A 14,236-nucleotide genomic window follows, 5' to 3' on the forward strand; every position below is an offset into this window, starting at 1 on the left:
CGTCTTGCGCCAATACTAGATTTGGAGAATGTTCCTGCACCTTTTACACTCCACGAAACTGGAACAATTATTGCATCTCTTTACATTTAATGGCTAACCCATCTCAATCTGTTTTTTTTTATGATGCACTAGATTCATTGCTTGAACAACCTGAAAGTAAATAGTTTCAATCATGACGTTCTACTCTCATTCAGTGTGCATCTTAATTGTCAGTATAGATTTTGGTTAAAAAAAAATGTGTTCCACTGTAAATGTTTAACTGATATTGCTTAGAATGTAAAGAAATTTTTTTCGAATTAAGTTTTATTACAATAATTGTACTTTCTATTCTGTACACTATTACTCTTGGAACTCAAGACTTCCCTTGAATACAAAAAAATAACCAATGTGCTCTCACGTGGTGGTAAATCATGATTTTACTTCTGAGTCGGTATTCACGGTTTTGCTGTACAGCTCTCCGACATTGCAGCCGGAGTTCTACCGCACGTTGTTGTTCGACAGGATGTTAGTCGTTCCGCTCCACGTGCTTCTTCAGGAATTGATGGGCAATCTTTTTTTTATCTGGTTGACTGAAGATATTGCCAGCCAGCGGAGGGAAACATTGGACATCACATCAAGTAACTCGCAGTACAACCTCACAACACTTGAGAGGGCTAGTTTGCTTACTCGTAGATGCTTCGTGTGGGGAATTTCTTCTGTGGGCTGCTCAGATGTCACAGGTGCTTTCAAACATTTGTGGACATTTCAATGAATGCAGCAAAAACAAACTCTTGATGTAATATACGAGTTGTCCGTTGGACACGTGATAAAACAGGCTGTCCCTTAAATTTTGGGAGTAACAGCTCGTGCGACTAAAATGTTTTTTTACAAATAGGAACGAAATAATAAATCAAAGAGAAAGAATAGAAAAGCAAACATCCCTGTTGACAACGCAGGCACCAACTTTATGGTGGTGAAAAAAAAAACGTGAGCCGTGTGACCTATTATAAGGTGGCATTTCCAGTAATCAGTTAAACGTGTGTGCACATACATCTGAATGCATTAGGTTCAGTTATAACTCACCACACCCCACACGCAGTGTAGCAGGGAGGGGCCTTGTGCTATTATTGCACGTGTCTTTGTGGACATTATGTTTTTTTGTCCGTGTGTGTGTGGCCTCCCCTCCACTAGTGATATCTAAACCTGTCATGGGCCTACCCTATATTGACTCGGTCTTAAATGAGTACCTTGTGCGATGTGTCGACGTGAGTAGTGGCGAGACAAAGGCAGATGCTGGTCACGCCGCACCCTTGTGAACAGTTCTGGCCTAAATCGGTGCTCATGAACCGCATTTAACTTGCCCTCTGAGCATCTGAATCTAGGTTTGATTTTCTGCCATGTTCGCCAGCGGCAAGTGGCATCTATATCTGTGCAGGGCTTCTGAGAATAGCCGCACGGTGTGAATATTCACAAAGGAGGAGATGAAAGTGGCCAGTTGTGAGACACTCATTTGCTGTGCCGGTTTTCATCAAGGGCTCCCTAACTGCACTTACACCTCTTTTATAGGTTCGATTAAATGTGGAGATATTCGTGTGGCTGTGCACAACATTTGTATGAGTACCTGGTGGGTGGTGCATAAACATCACCACTTGGAAGACAAAGGCAGCCAGGCATGGTTCTGGCCACCCACCCCCTCGTGTGCCGTACCATCCTTCATAGGTGCTCGCTAACAGCAGCATTTGCGCCTACAGTCTTTTAAGGCTATACGGGGGATCTTTGTTGTGTGGGGAGCGGTAAGTGCCGCGGTTAGCGCGCTCCGCTACAAACCCAGTGACCCTATTTTGATTCCCGCTCACGGACAACACCAGTGACAATTATCTAAGCCTGTCCTGGTCCTCCCCTCAACCTCAGCCTTAAATGAGTACCTGGTGCAGTGCATAAACAATACCACGAGGGAGACAAAGGCAGCCGGTATAATACATAAATAATAATACTGCTTTGATTTACAAAAATCCCTCATCCAACCCACTCTCAACATTCTGAAGGACCACTTTCTCTTAAAATAAAATGCATCTTCCAGGGACCAGGGACGAATAAAAAACTGTTTCTCCTAAGGACAAACCTGTGTAGCGTGGACGGCTCTTGTTAGGTGAACCACATCACCGCACTCGTGTTTTTCGCATTTTGTCATCGACTCTAAATACAATTTTTAAACATTTTTCCAGGAAGCACAGCTGAAATGCTAAATTCTGCCCCAGCAGCAAGAGCCTGTATAGCATCACGTGCCTCTGCAAATATGCATTACCATGGTGACTCAAATTAAATAACATCTTAGTAGATAACATGTGTTGGGGGGAAAGGATCTGACGCAGAGCATTTCAGGTCAATTCTGCAATAATATCATGTTTATTTGTGTTCAAGCTCAGGTTACTTGTTAAAACATTCTGAAGGCGACTCTAGGAAGTAAACTCTTTGTCACTCGATGTCATAGGGCTGGGAAGGGCGTGAAAGCAAAGTGAAAATCTAGCATCAAAATGGAAACATATTTGAGATATGCAGCTATGTAACTATGGCACGGGAAAAGCTGTTTTCACTAAACAAAAAACAGCAAGGAGCTTAAAGAGAGATTTGTTCAAGTTGATGCGGGCTTGACTATGGATCCACTAGGGCCTCGAGGGGCTGGTGTCTCTTGAGTCAAATCTAAAGGGGCTGTGGAGGAACGGTTTGGTGTTGAAGTGCAAAGGGCTCCATGTTTGGTAGGGAATTCAGAGTCACCCCACTCCTCTCATGCTACCCTCCCAGACCGACCACCTCTGGGCCAGTAAGACCCACTGGCAGATGTTCGGCTGTTAAGGGAATACACAGTGGAGAGCTTTTCATCTTTTTTTTCTTTCTTCCTTTCTTGATACAGGGTAGCTCAGTTGCGCTCCGTGTGTCTCGTATGACAGATGGCCTTGCAGTGTCCGTACTGGACTAATATAGCAATAATTGGTCCATTTTTCCAGAGCGAACCATGGCCACGTGGCTGGCATGCAGCGTGCATGGCTTAGGGCATAATGCGATGGATCTCTTATGTCCATGGCTTGAGAGACCATAATGTTTACTGCTAGTTTTCTAACTGTGCTTTTTATTTCTGTAGGGAAAATTTATTTGTTTTAAATTATGTGTCAGTTTCACTTGTAATTTTGGTTTCTTTTTGCAGTCTTGTAATCGTTTAATGTTTCAGCTTATAGTAATATTTATTTCACAGCTTGTCAGTTTGATACAAAAAAATTGTTAAATATAATTTAATTAAATCAATCATTGGCAAGGTTGAAATCCATCCTGCATCTAAAACCTGCTCCCAGAGACAACTTCTGGCTACAGAAACAAATCCTACCTTAGTGAAATGCATCACGTGGTACAGACCATGTTTAGATTCACAGTGTTTAGATTTATCAGCCATTTGATATTGCACGAAAAAATATAAGATTTAGTATCAGAATGTTCAGTTTTGGCTTAATCGTCTTCATTTCATTTTAATTTCAGGTCTGGTTAATATAACGATTACGCATTTTCGAAGGAACCATGATTGTAGTCATAGTCAAGTAACACTATGATGAGGAATGAGAAAGTGATTGAAACTGGGATCACTGCCCTTAGTGTGTTAGCCTTGGTGGCTTGAATGATGAATGCCAAGCCACAAGGTTTTCAAACACTGGTGCCCCTGCCTCCAACATTCCATCTCTAGGTGTTTACTAAGGGCATGCATGCTTTGGGTTTGGTCTGTTCACAACACATATTCCATCCTGAGCCAATCAACATCCACTCAAGAGTTCATTAAAATTTAACCACTTGGCAGCAAAATCTGATTGTACAATTAATATTTGAGCATATTCACTGTTATGCAACTACAATAAGAACAATATGGGCACATTAAACACTAACAACATTTAGAAATTAGGAAAGTCTAACAATATATTTTGTCAAGATCTGTGTCTCATGTCATAATTCTGTTACTGTGGAATAGCAAATACTTAAAGGTAGCCCCTTATGGCCAGCATCACTATCACGTGGGGGGGTAAGGCACCCTCACTCCCTGCTGAAACACAAGGCCCCCATTTCAATTCTCCTCATGGAGAATGCGCTGTAAGTTTTTCTTCAGCTGTAAAACATTTTTTTTTACATTTCGTAATTGATGCATATGAACGTATTATATTGTTTACGTGTTTTGACATTTATTTTCATATTTAATATCGTTACATATTCATTATGATTTAATACTGATGTTTGGGTTAGGAAACGTCATGTTTTGACCAAATATGTGTCCTGAAACTCTCCACCATCTCGACGTGGCCAAACAAATTAAACCATCACATGGTGCACATGCGTATTCATTCTTCTCCGATTATTATTGTTGTTGTTTTTCATCTCACCGGCAAATTGGAGGGTAATTCTCACAAGCAAAAATGTAGCAGTAAACAAGATGACGTTTTGTTTGCAAATATGGCAAACATCATTACGGACAAAAAAATATATTCAGGCTTCAAAACGAGAATACAGGAAGTTAAAATGTGATGATATTCATTACAGCACATGAGGATGGATTTAAAAAAATATATACTGCAAAAAAATGCGTGAAAAATGTATTCCGACTTAATAATTATCAAACCAGAGCCCTAGAAATTCAACAGGGGGCGTCTCACCACCTACGCTTAGGCGGTAGTTGCTGGCTGTTAAGCTCGTTTTAAAGTGTACTTCACAATCCTGTAAGCTGATCAACTGATAAGAATATGATATGATCTTGATCCATTCACATTCCAATCCACGTGCTGTGGGTCTATCTGCACCCCTAGTATTTACCACTCGCTGTCCATAAACATAGCAACATCCTCAGGAATAACCCCGTGCAAGTTACCCCTCTGTATTTCTGTGTCCAGCCACTCACAACTTCAGATCCTGCGAGCTAGGCAGGGCTGAGCGCAGTTGTCACCAGGATGGAGACTGTCTAGGATTATCAGGGGTTGGAGAATTGGGCTGCAATGGTGGTCAGTACATCAAAGGATGCTTAAATATATCTGCGCAGAGCTTTGAGTGTTACCCTCTTATATGTGTGGGTTTCTCTGGGTTCTCTGGTTTCCTCCCACATGCTAAACAGTCTGTATGGGTATTGGCTAAGCATACAAATGCGGGACCCTCCGATCAAAGAGTCCTGGGACTCGGTGAGGCTTTGCTGGGTAAGGAGAATGATTTCTACAGTATGATATTTGGTTGCGTTCCAATTGTTGACCATGAGAAATTCAACTATGCGTTCATGAATGTCACTGTCCCACTGACGACCTAATAAATCAAATGCAATAGCTGTTGTCGTTTAGCAGAGAAGAATTTCCATAGGATAAATATGAATAGTATTACGGAAATTAGTTGTTGTCCAGTGTCGTCTGGATACAATTTTTAACAATGAGCTGCTCGGATCTATTTTGAATGAGCTCAGTTTTCCTTGTGAACAGTGCACATATTGCCGATGAAGGATCAGCTGCATCTGATAAACCAAAACAACGGAAGAGTGGACACCTACACTCTGAGTGAATATATATCTTACGTTTGTATGATCAGGCTTTTCGATAGATATACTCCCAGAGCACAGTGTAGCATCTTGACTCCAGTGGGATCTCTGCATGGCATCTATCAGCCGTCAACAAAACTCTACGTACGGCCACCCTTGCCCTCGTGTACCCCAGTGCTAAGTATCCGTATGTCAAGTTGGGGATCATGCGCCCACACGAATAAATTGGACGTCCAGATCAACGGCGTCCTTCAGACAATAATGGGCACAATAAAACGCGCTCCCACTGAGTGGCCACCCATTTCTGGCCAACATTATTGCCAGCAGACCTCCGGCGGGGATGCCGCGACATCTAAACCAAGTGACACCAAGAGCTGCTCTAAAACTCGTCTGAGATGCCACAAACTAATCTGGGACCTCGTCGAGGGGTCCCCACCGCCGCTCCGCATGGCTTCGCTCGTGCCCAAGAAAAACTGCGGCGGCTCCATCGGCCGCTTTGGGGCGGCGACCGAGGTCGCTTGCTGCGCACGCCTTTTCCACAAGCGGAAAACAATAAAGATGATGACCCAGTGGACAAAATCAGAAACAAACTACAGATAGCTAAACCTGGACGTATAATTTACACATACTTGCCATACGCTAGAAGAGTAGAAAAAACACACAAATCTAAAACACATACGTACATATGTGTAAGAGTATAATCACAAACATACAAAAACTCCACCATACAGCCCTATAAACTTCTGGGTCAAGTGTTGTTAGTGAACACATATTAAGGCCTATATAGTGCAAGAGGAGGTGGTGTGGCCAGAACCAAGTATTGCCACCTTTGTCTCCCCTGTGCTGATTTATACAACACAACACCAGGTCGTTATTTATAGTTGAGCCAATCTTGGGGAGGTCTAGGACAGTTTTAGATACCACTGCTATTGATATTATCCATGCCTGGGAATCAAACCCAGATTGCCAGATTAGTGGCGCAATGCACTGCTTCTCCCGCGCCCTAACCCCTACACAGATACATTCAATGTATGCACATACATAAAGCATATGATTAAATACAAAGACAAATATCCCCCTTATAGCCTCGACAGACTATTGCGGCAAGTGCTGTTAGCGAGCACCTACGAAGGCCGGCACGGCACACAATGGGATGAGTGGCCAACACCACGCCTGACCGCCTTTGTCTCCCCAGTGACGATGTTTACACACTGCACCAGGTACTTATTTGGGGCTGAGTCTACCTAGGGGAGGTTTATGACCGGTTCGGATAAGTCACTATCACTGGTGTTGGTGGTGGCTGTGAGCAGGAATCGAACTCAGGTTGCCGGGTTCGTAGTGCATACGTACATCTGCTTACATACACATACACTCCCGACATGCCGTCATCTCTCATCCGAAAGGCTCCCTGCTTTTCCCTCATGAGCTCCTGAGCCTTGTGTTGTGGCATAAGTTCTATGTACGGAACCGGAGTGGAGAAGGCAGACGTGAGCCAAACAGGAAGGGACTGGCGGCTTCATGCAGCTCGAAGTGTTGTTTCAGCCTCACGAGGAATACGCCTCTTTACCCCCCCCTCCAACACTCCCTACACCCTGAGCCCCCCATCAAAATTCGCCCCAGCTCCAACGCCACCCATTTGTGGCCTTCACGTGGTCGATATTCACTCTCTCACACGCACGGCTCATTTGCTAAACAAACCGCCCCACGCGAGCACGCACGCACTGCGCTGGCAAAGGCGTGCATGTTGCAAAAAAATATTTGAAAAGTGATCGTTTACGGGGGATAGCGGGGAGGGGGGGTGGTGGGGAAAGTGAAGGGGGGGGGGGAAAGGAAAAAAACGAAACAGTCGACCTAAAAGGCGGCCTTTTATGGGCACTGAGCGGCCAAATGGAACGGGGAGCGCGGACGGACCTCGCTCGTAACGAGAGGCCGACGTGACGCCACCAAATTGGGCTGCTTGCAGCGCCGCGCTAACAACGCGGCCGTGTGAAAATAGTATAACGTCAGCCATTTACAATTGAAACTCGTTGAAGAATTTACGGTCGCTCTCGAGAGGCCATTCGGAGTTTAATGACAAGGGCGCAGATTATGGCACGGTCCTGCCAGAGCCCGAGATTCACAGCACAAGGCGACACACGAGTCACACGGTCTTAATGGTACTTCATCCCTTCTCAAAAAACGTAATTTACGGCATTAACTTTTATTCCCGTTGAAAGTGCGCACGCGCGCGTATGTGCGTGGTATGTCTCGTGTGTGTCTGTGTCTAGTCCGTAGATGAATTACCGTACGTGTAACGGCTCTTATCGAATTTTCCATCTCGGGCATAAATAACTACTTTGAACGTGCTCGGATGTTTTCCAGCTACCGAGGATTGCGGCCTGTTTGCCTGGGTCAATTTGTCGGAGACGTTCTTCTGTTCCAGCCAGTTTGCCTTTGGCCGACTTTGTTCAACCTGGATCGTCCAAGCCACTTTATTCCAGGTCGATTTTTCTGGCAAATCCATTGCGACTGGAAAATGGAACCACAGGCACGTTCATCCAGAGCTCCAATAGAAAATGCATCCTGTGACTCATGGAAAACGTCAGAGGAAAATCCCGCACAGGCCATTGGTGATGATCCGAATTCTACTATCTGTTATTTTTTATGATTTCTGTCTCGTGTGCACCATGAGCCATTTTACAGATGACCTCTACCCAATGTCTGTAGAGTTTCACCGATGGATGTCTATAGTGCTAGTAACTTTACTGATTCTCCGTGCCTAGTTTGTCAACACATTGCAACACACATTTGCAAAAGAATTATTCTTTCTGTCTTAATCATTGTGGTGAATTATTTTTACGAGCAAATTTAAAACATCTGGTTTCAAAAGAAAATAACATTAAATATGTTTAACGTGCCCAATACATTTATTTATTTTAAAGTTAAACACTTTGTCAATTCACTCAGCTGGATCAAGCCCTCCCCATTCCATGTCTGTCTTAAATATAATTTCACCATACTTCATTCACCATGTTCATCACTGTGAGTTTGTGAGGGAGCCCAGTACAGGTTTATGCATAATCCTTGCCACTTGCCGCCCAGTAATATAATGATTCATTTTATATCGCATCGGCGTTCATGCAAATTGCATCTCACAATCACAATAAGCTGCAAGGTTGCCAGGCAGGGAGCAGGCACCAATAATTGGTCTGCAGTTCTCTATATATTCAGATGTTTTCAGCCAATTCGCGAGTGTTTGTACATGTGGGAGGAAACCGGAGCACCTAGAGAAAACCCGCATATGCGAGGGGGCAACATGCTATCCCAAACAGAAGGGACAGATGATATCAGTCCACACTTTCTGTACTGCATTCTGCTGGCAAGCCAGGGTATTGCGGTTCGATGCCCCATCACCCTTCACTTATTACATTTTTTAAAGAATGTTAAAAACTGCTGCACCACCTCTCCATAGAGCTTAATGAATATATCATGAATATATCATCGGACAAATCAATATACAGCAACCCATAAGTTGCCGATCCGATCCCCCGGTACAGCCGTTGAAATGGGCATGTTTCTTAATCCCCCTACCTCTGTCCATTCCAGCAGTATAAATCGTAAACCACGGTTAGATCATCGGCAGCTTACACACGGTGGAGTAAAGTGTGGGTGTTTCCACCTCTTTTAAGACATCTGGCCTGTGTAGAAGAAAAGGCTAACATTTTAATAAACCCTCCAGAATGGCTCTCTGAAGCTCCCCCTTGTGAAGACCAAACTGCAAGCAGTAGCATGTGAACAAATAAATTAAGGGCTGAACCATTATTATTTTTTACGTATCATAAAAGTGTGTAAATGAACAAGGAATAAAGCTCCTTACCTGGGTACAGCTCACAGGAGGCTCCACAGCAATCTGCCCCTGTGAGTGACAAAGCCAGGGCATCAACTGCTTGGAGTTTGGGTGGCACAAACAGGAAATTATATCACGTAGGTTTTTTCCCCGAGAAAAACAAAATTCTACCACTGGCAAAAATAAAGCGGGCAAACACATAGCATGTGAGCAGAGGCATGCGAGTAACGGAATATGGCTTCCTCAATCCTCACTATAAACATGTGCTGTTGTGTTTAACATTTTGCAACGTTCACGAACTGCCAGTTTGCGTTTATGAATTGCACAAACCTCAGGGGGTACGCATGGGATTCTTAGAAGCAGGCCAACAGGGATGGTCTCAGGTTTATATACGGCATACTGCGTGTGCACATGCGTGTATAAATGTTGTGTACTCAAAGGGGAGACCTAAACAAACAGCTGCAGTCGGAGGTCATAAGTGTGTGAGGATAAATAAACAAGGAGAGTCAAAAAGCTCCAATCTTTCACACTTTTATAACATTTGTGTGTTTTTTAAGTGTATAAAAATTTAATCGGAGGCTAGAATTACAACCTGCTGACTGCCCTTGCTAGGTTTCTGCGATGCTCCTATAATGTGTGCACACTGAGGACCTTCTTACAAAATGAGAGGTTGTCTCATCTCAACAGGTTCTCAGGTGGCTCTCAAGCAAGGAAGTGATTCATTGATTAGTGACCAGTACAGCCGCTAACACGAGGCTCGAGCAATGCCTCCGATATATAGACGTGATATTCATAGAAATTCAGTAATTTTCCCGATTCGTACACCGTATTTAGCCGCGTTGATGCACAGATCTCATAAACATGGCTGTCCTGCTCCCATGGAAGAAGAATATAATTACTTAAACACATGTTTTTATTATTTGTTTGTGGTAGACGTATTATCATACAGAATATAGTTGTTTCCACCTGAGAGATACTCTTCAGCGATACCAGGATTGTATCTGGGAACCCAAGGTTCAGGTCCAGCGATCTTTAATGAAGAGCACCATGGGGTCTGCTGTGTCTTCAGGGCAGATGGGGCCTTGGTTAAATGTATCGTCTGAGAGACGGCGATGGCACCTCCCGCTGCACGGTGTCCGGTAGTGCCATGCTGCCATGCTGGGATGTTGATTGAACTCTGGCCCGGAGCAGAGAAGCGCATCTTACAGAGCATCCATTGCCCCTGAGCTCTAGGGCCGCCCGGAACAATACAGAGAAGCGGGGGGTCTGGCTAACGTGAGTCTGAGTGACGGGCGTAGATACGAGGCGAGGGCATTTCAAAAGGGGCCGTGGTCATGTGAGGCGCAATTAACACCATCTCTGATTGTCAACGATCACGAGGCCCCATTTAAGAATGCTACTGAAAACACATCTGAGTGGGTTGTTAAAGGACAAAGATCCAAGCAGGAGTATTAAGCCAATATTTCTGATACCCACGTTAGTTCAATTCCTGGTTTGCAGTTGACTCACCCCACCATTTCCTCTGGTGGTGATACAATAAGTACCATTTAGTGGGTAATTCAGCAGTATTCGTCCTATGGACATACTTGCCCCAGCCAAAGGCATGTGGATTTCCACCACTGGTTTAGTGGTTTCAATAGATAAGCATTGCCTCAATGCTCATTTGAGCAGGAAATCACTTTTACCTTTGACTTGTCGTAAGACAGTGTTATTATAGCCACTGATGTGATAGTCACAACAAATATGCCATCTTTAAATTTGCTCATAGTACTGAATTTGGTGATAACCATATCTGAGGATGTATATATGAATACATAATAAAACACACATTCGTCTGCATGTTTACAAACTGCAGTCTGAAGGGAAAACAACAGAGCCCAAATAATGATGAATTAACGCGCGTATCAAATGATGGTTCTATCATAACTGGACTGCTCTGCTAATCCGTTAGGAGTTCCTGGTAGCTTAGAGCTGAAATGTAACTGCCATTGGTGGCATAATTTATATAGAATTAGATAGAAAAGAAAACACCCCAATAAATGCTTTTACCTGCTCCCAAGATGCACGTGTACCCCCCATAGGCATACCACTGTACGATGTGGTTGCAACTAGACGCTTTGTAAATCCAAATTGCATTGTAAACTTCTTAAACACCTGTGTGTCATCATAGTCTTGTACAGATAAGATTACGTGGGGACTTATTGCATGTCAACAAAATCATAAATAATAAGGTTATCCAGATGACTACTTTAAGCTCAACACAGAGAAGAGAACTAGAGGCCATGGTTGGAAACCTGCATGCAGGAAAGTTCACAACCGAGGCTAGGGTAGGTGATTGATTTGTTTACGATGCAAAGTGTGGTGGGAGTCTGGAAAAGGCTGCTCACAGATCCAAGATACACCTTGATGAGATTTTAGAATTGATCTGCTGATGACAACCAAACGAGCTAACGGACTGAATGGCCCTCTCTCGTTTGTAACTGGTCTTATGTTCTTTGTTAAAGTGAAGTCACACTCAATAATATGTTTGGCCTAATCGTGCTTGAACATTTTTGCATGTGGGATTAAAGCAGAGTATCTGGAGAAAGCTCGTACATCGGGGGGGGGGGGGGGGGGGGTAACTGTGTAGCTACATCATCAGGATTCAGAACACCGTGTAACGAATAAGGACTCTAATGCATGAGATCAGTTCATCTATTAAATTATCAAAATGCAAACGTGTCCCCTTACTCAAATGAGCATTGTCCTGCATTAATCTTTGTTTGAGGTCCTGAGCTCGTAGTGTAAATTACCCATTTATATTATAGCAACCAGCGTCTCAAAAGAACAAACAGTATACTTCTCAAAAATTGTGCCTCGTGTTATTTGTATGCTGGCGTAATCATGGAATTAGTCAACACCCGTACCAGGAAAGTGTATGAACTCACAACCTTTGGGCTGGATATATAGCTTTGAGTCATTATCAACTAAAGTGTTTCCATTATTTTTGTATATGCTGTGAACCCAGTGACCTGAGTTAATTCCCCAGCCATGATTAACATCAGTGGCGAGTGAGATCTGAAACAGTTCTGGGCCACCGCTTCACCAACCCGCACTGACCATCACGGTGAAGTGCTGTCAAACAACCCCATAACCGACAATGCATTGCATGGCTTTCATCCAGCGATGAATGACAAAGGGCTGTCATTAATTTTCCGTAAAATTAGCAATGCAACCAAGAGTTTAATTGGACATTTCAGCACTGCCAGGGGATTCTATTGATGAAAATATAATGGCGTAGATTTTGAAGGGATTTGAAAAGACATGATATTTACCCCCGAGACAAATGATGGGGGAAATGTTTAGAATTCCCGAAAACAGTGGCTGTAAAGATGATGGACTTTGAGCAAGCGTTTACCTCCAAAGATGGAGCAATTGTTATGATGTTGTCCCTGTATGGCGTCCCTGGCGAGATAGCCTCAATACACGGACGGTTGCGAAACAAACACTTGGGCTCAGAAAGGAAATGTTCTGCAGGCAGTCACAATGTTGCTGTGGAGGTCCCATTGGTAACGACCGCTATGGTCGCTATTAATCTCTGAACTGTTTAGACAAAGCGTAATTAATTCCATGCCGCATCTGCCACCACGCGCAAGTCAGACGCTCGTGCAGGGACCGCCGCCACTGGGTGGATGTGCTTGTTGAGGTGCCCGAGTGGCCGTGCGTCTGCGTCACCTGCTTTACACGGTTTGGGTGCATTAAGCAACAACAACAAAACCTTGCCAGCTTCTGCTTCACAGTGGACATTCAAGATCCCATGACGTCGTTTGACAAAATATTTGGTTATGTGTTGTTACTTGGCGTCACGGTCCAAATTTGTCAAAATTGCAAGGTTACCCGAAAATTACCTGATTATCCAATTGGGTAAAATTACTTAGCAACATCACCCCCTACTGGCAGACCATAACCGTCTGTGAAACATCGTGCCTTCGCGATAGCATTTAGCTATGAGAATGGCACAAAGACCAAACGCGCTAGTTACTATCATTGCGCATTGTATATCTGACCAAGTGTGTAACTGTAAATACCCCCCACGAAATCAGAGGGCACCTCTTTTTCACAGTTCCCAGCGACTAGGCAGAGCATCGCGTATCCCTGTGGAAACTGCGCAAGTTCCCAGCAGAGTTCTATAGATTGGCCAGGTTCAAGTGCTCCCCTCTCACGTGGCCACGGATCCCCATCGTCGGAACGGCGACGCATTAAGGCGTCGTGAAAGTGGGAAGAAGAAGAAAAAACACAGCCGAGTGCCGGCCGTCTCCAGGGTTGTGCCTGCCCAGCTGCAGCGTGTCACGCGTCGGGAGAGTGGGGCACAGCACTCATCCCACGCTGGAGCGTCTGCGAGGGAGAGCGAAACGGGTGCTCACGAACATTCGGAAGGCGTAAATGTGCGCGAGGCGAGAGAGAGAGAGTGAGCGAGTGTAAGCGGCAGCCGGCGTGCGGAAGAGCGAGAGTGCCAGGGAGTGCAAGTGAGGTAGGTGTCCATGGAGTTTGGGAGGGAAAGGGAGGTACATGATGGGGATGGGGTAAAGTGGAAATAATTGATATGGGGGACAATTGTTTTGTGCGTGTGTGTGTGCGTTTGTTTCGTATGGTCGAGGAGTTGTGTAGAGAGCAAAAGTGTCGTGATTTTCACCCTGCTCTACGAATCCCAAGTTTGATTCCCGCTTACAGCCAACATCAGTGATGAATATCTGAACCGGTCCTGGGGCAACCCTAGGTCGACTCGGCCCTAAATTAGTAGCTGGTACAGTGTGCAAACATTCGCATTGGGGAGACAAAGGCGGCCGGGTGTTGTGCTGGCGACCCACCCCCTCATGTGCTGTGCTGGCCTTAATAGGTGCTTGCTA

General features: G+C 44.5%; 1 protein-coding gene across 7 annotated transcripts in view; it reads right to left on the bottom strand.

Annotated features, from left to right (window-relative positions):
• Positions 1 to 14,236, bottom strand: part of LOC116938011 (tensin-3-like) — a 141,426-nt gene that overhangs the window by 78,939 nt on the left and 48,251 nt on the right. For 6 of the 7 annotated variants that reach the window (XM_032945227.2, XM_032945234.2, XM_032945222.2 and 3 more), the window contains one exon: positions 9,381 to 9,419. The exons of the other annotated variant lie outside the window; for it this stretch is intronic. Coding sequence is in view for 3 of the 6 variants with exons in the window: in XM_032945190.2 (XP_032801081.1) it covers positions 9,381 to 9,419 (39 nt within the window). In the remaining 3 variants the exon portion in view is untranslated. The remainder of the gene's footprint in view (positions 1 to 9,380; positions 9,420 to 14,236) is intronic. 7 annotated transcript variants of the gene reach the window in all.

Source organism: Petromyzon marinus, chromosome 4, assembly GCF_048934315.1.
Source record: "Petromyzon marinus isolate PM22_M1 ecotype Great Lakes invasive population chromosome 4, UKy_Petmar_22M1.pri1.0, whole genome shotgun sequence".
NCBI classification, from domain to species: domain Eukaryota; kingdom Metazoa; phylum Chordata; class Hyperoartia; order Petromyzontiformes; family Petromyzontidae; genus Petromyzon; species Petromyzon marinus.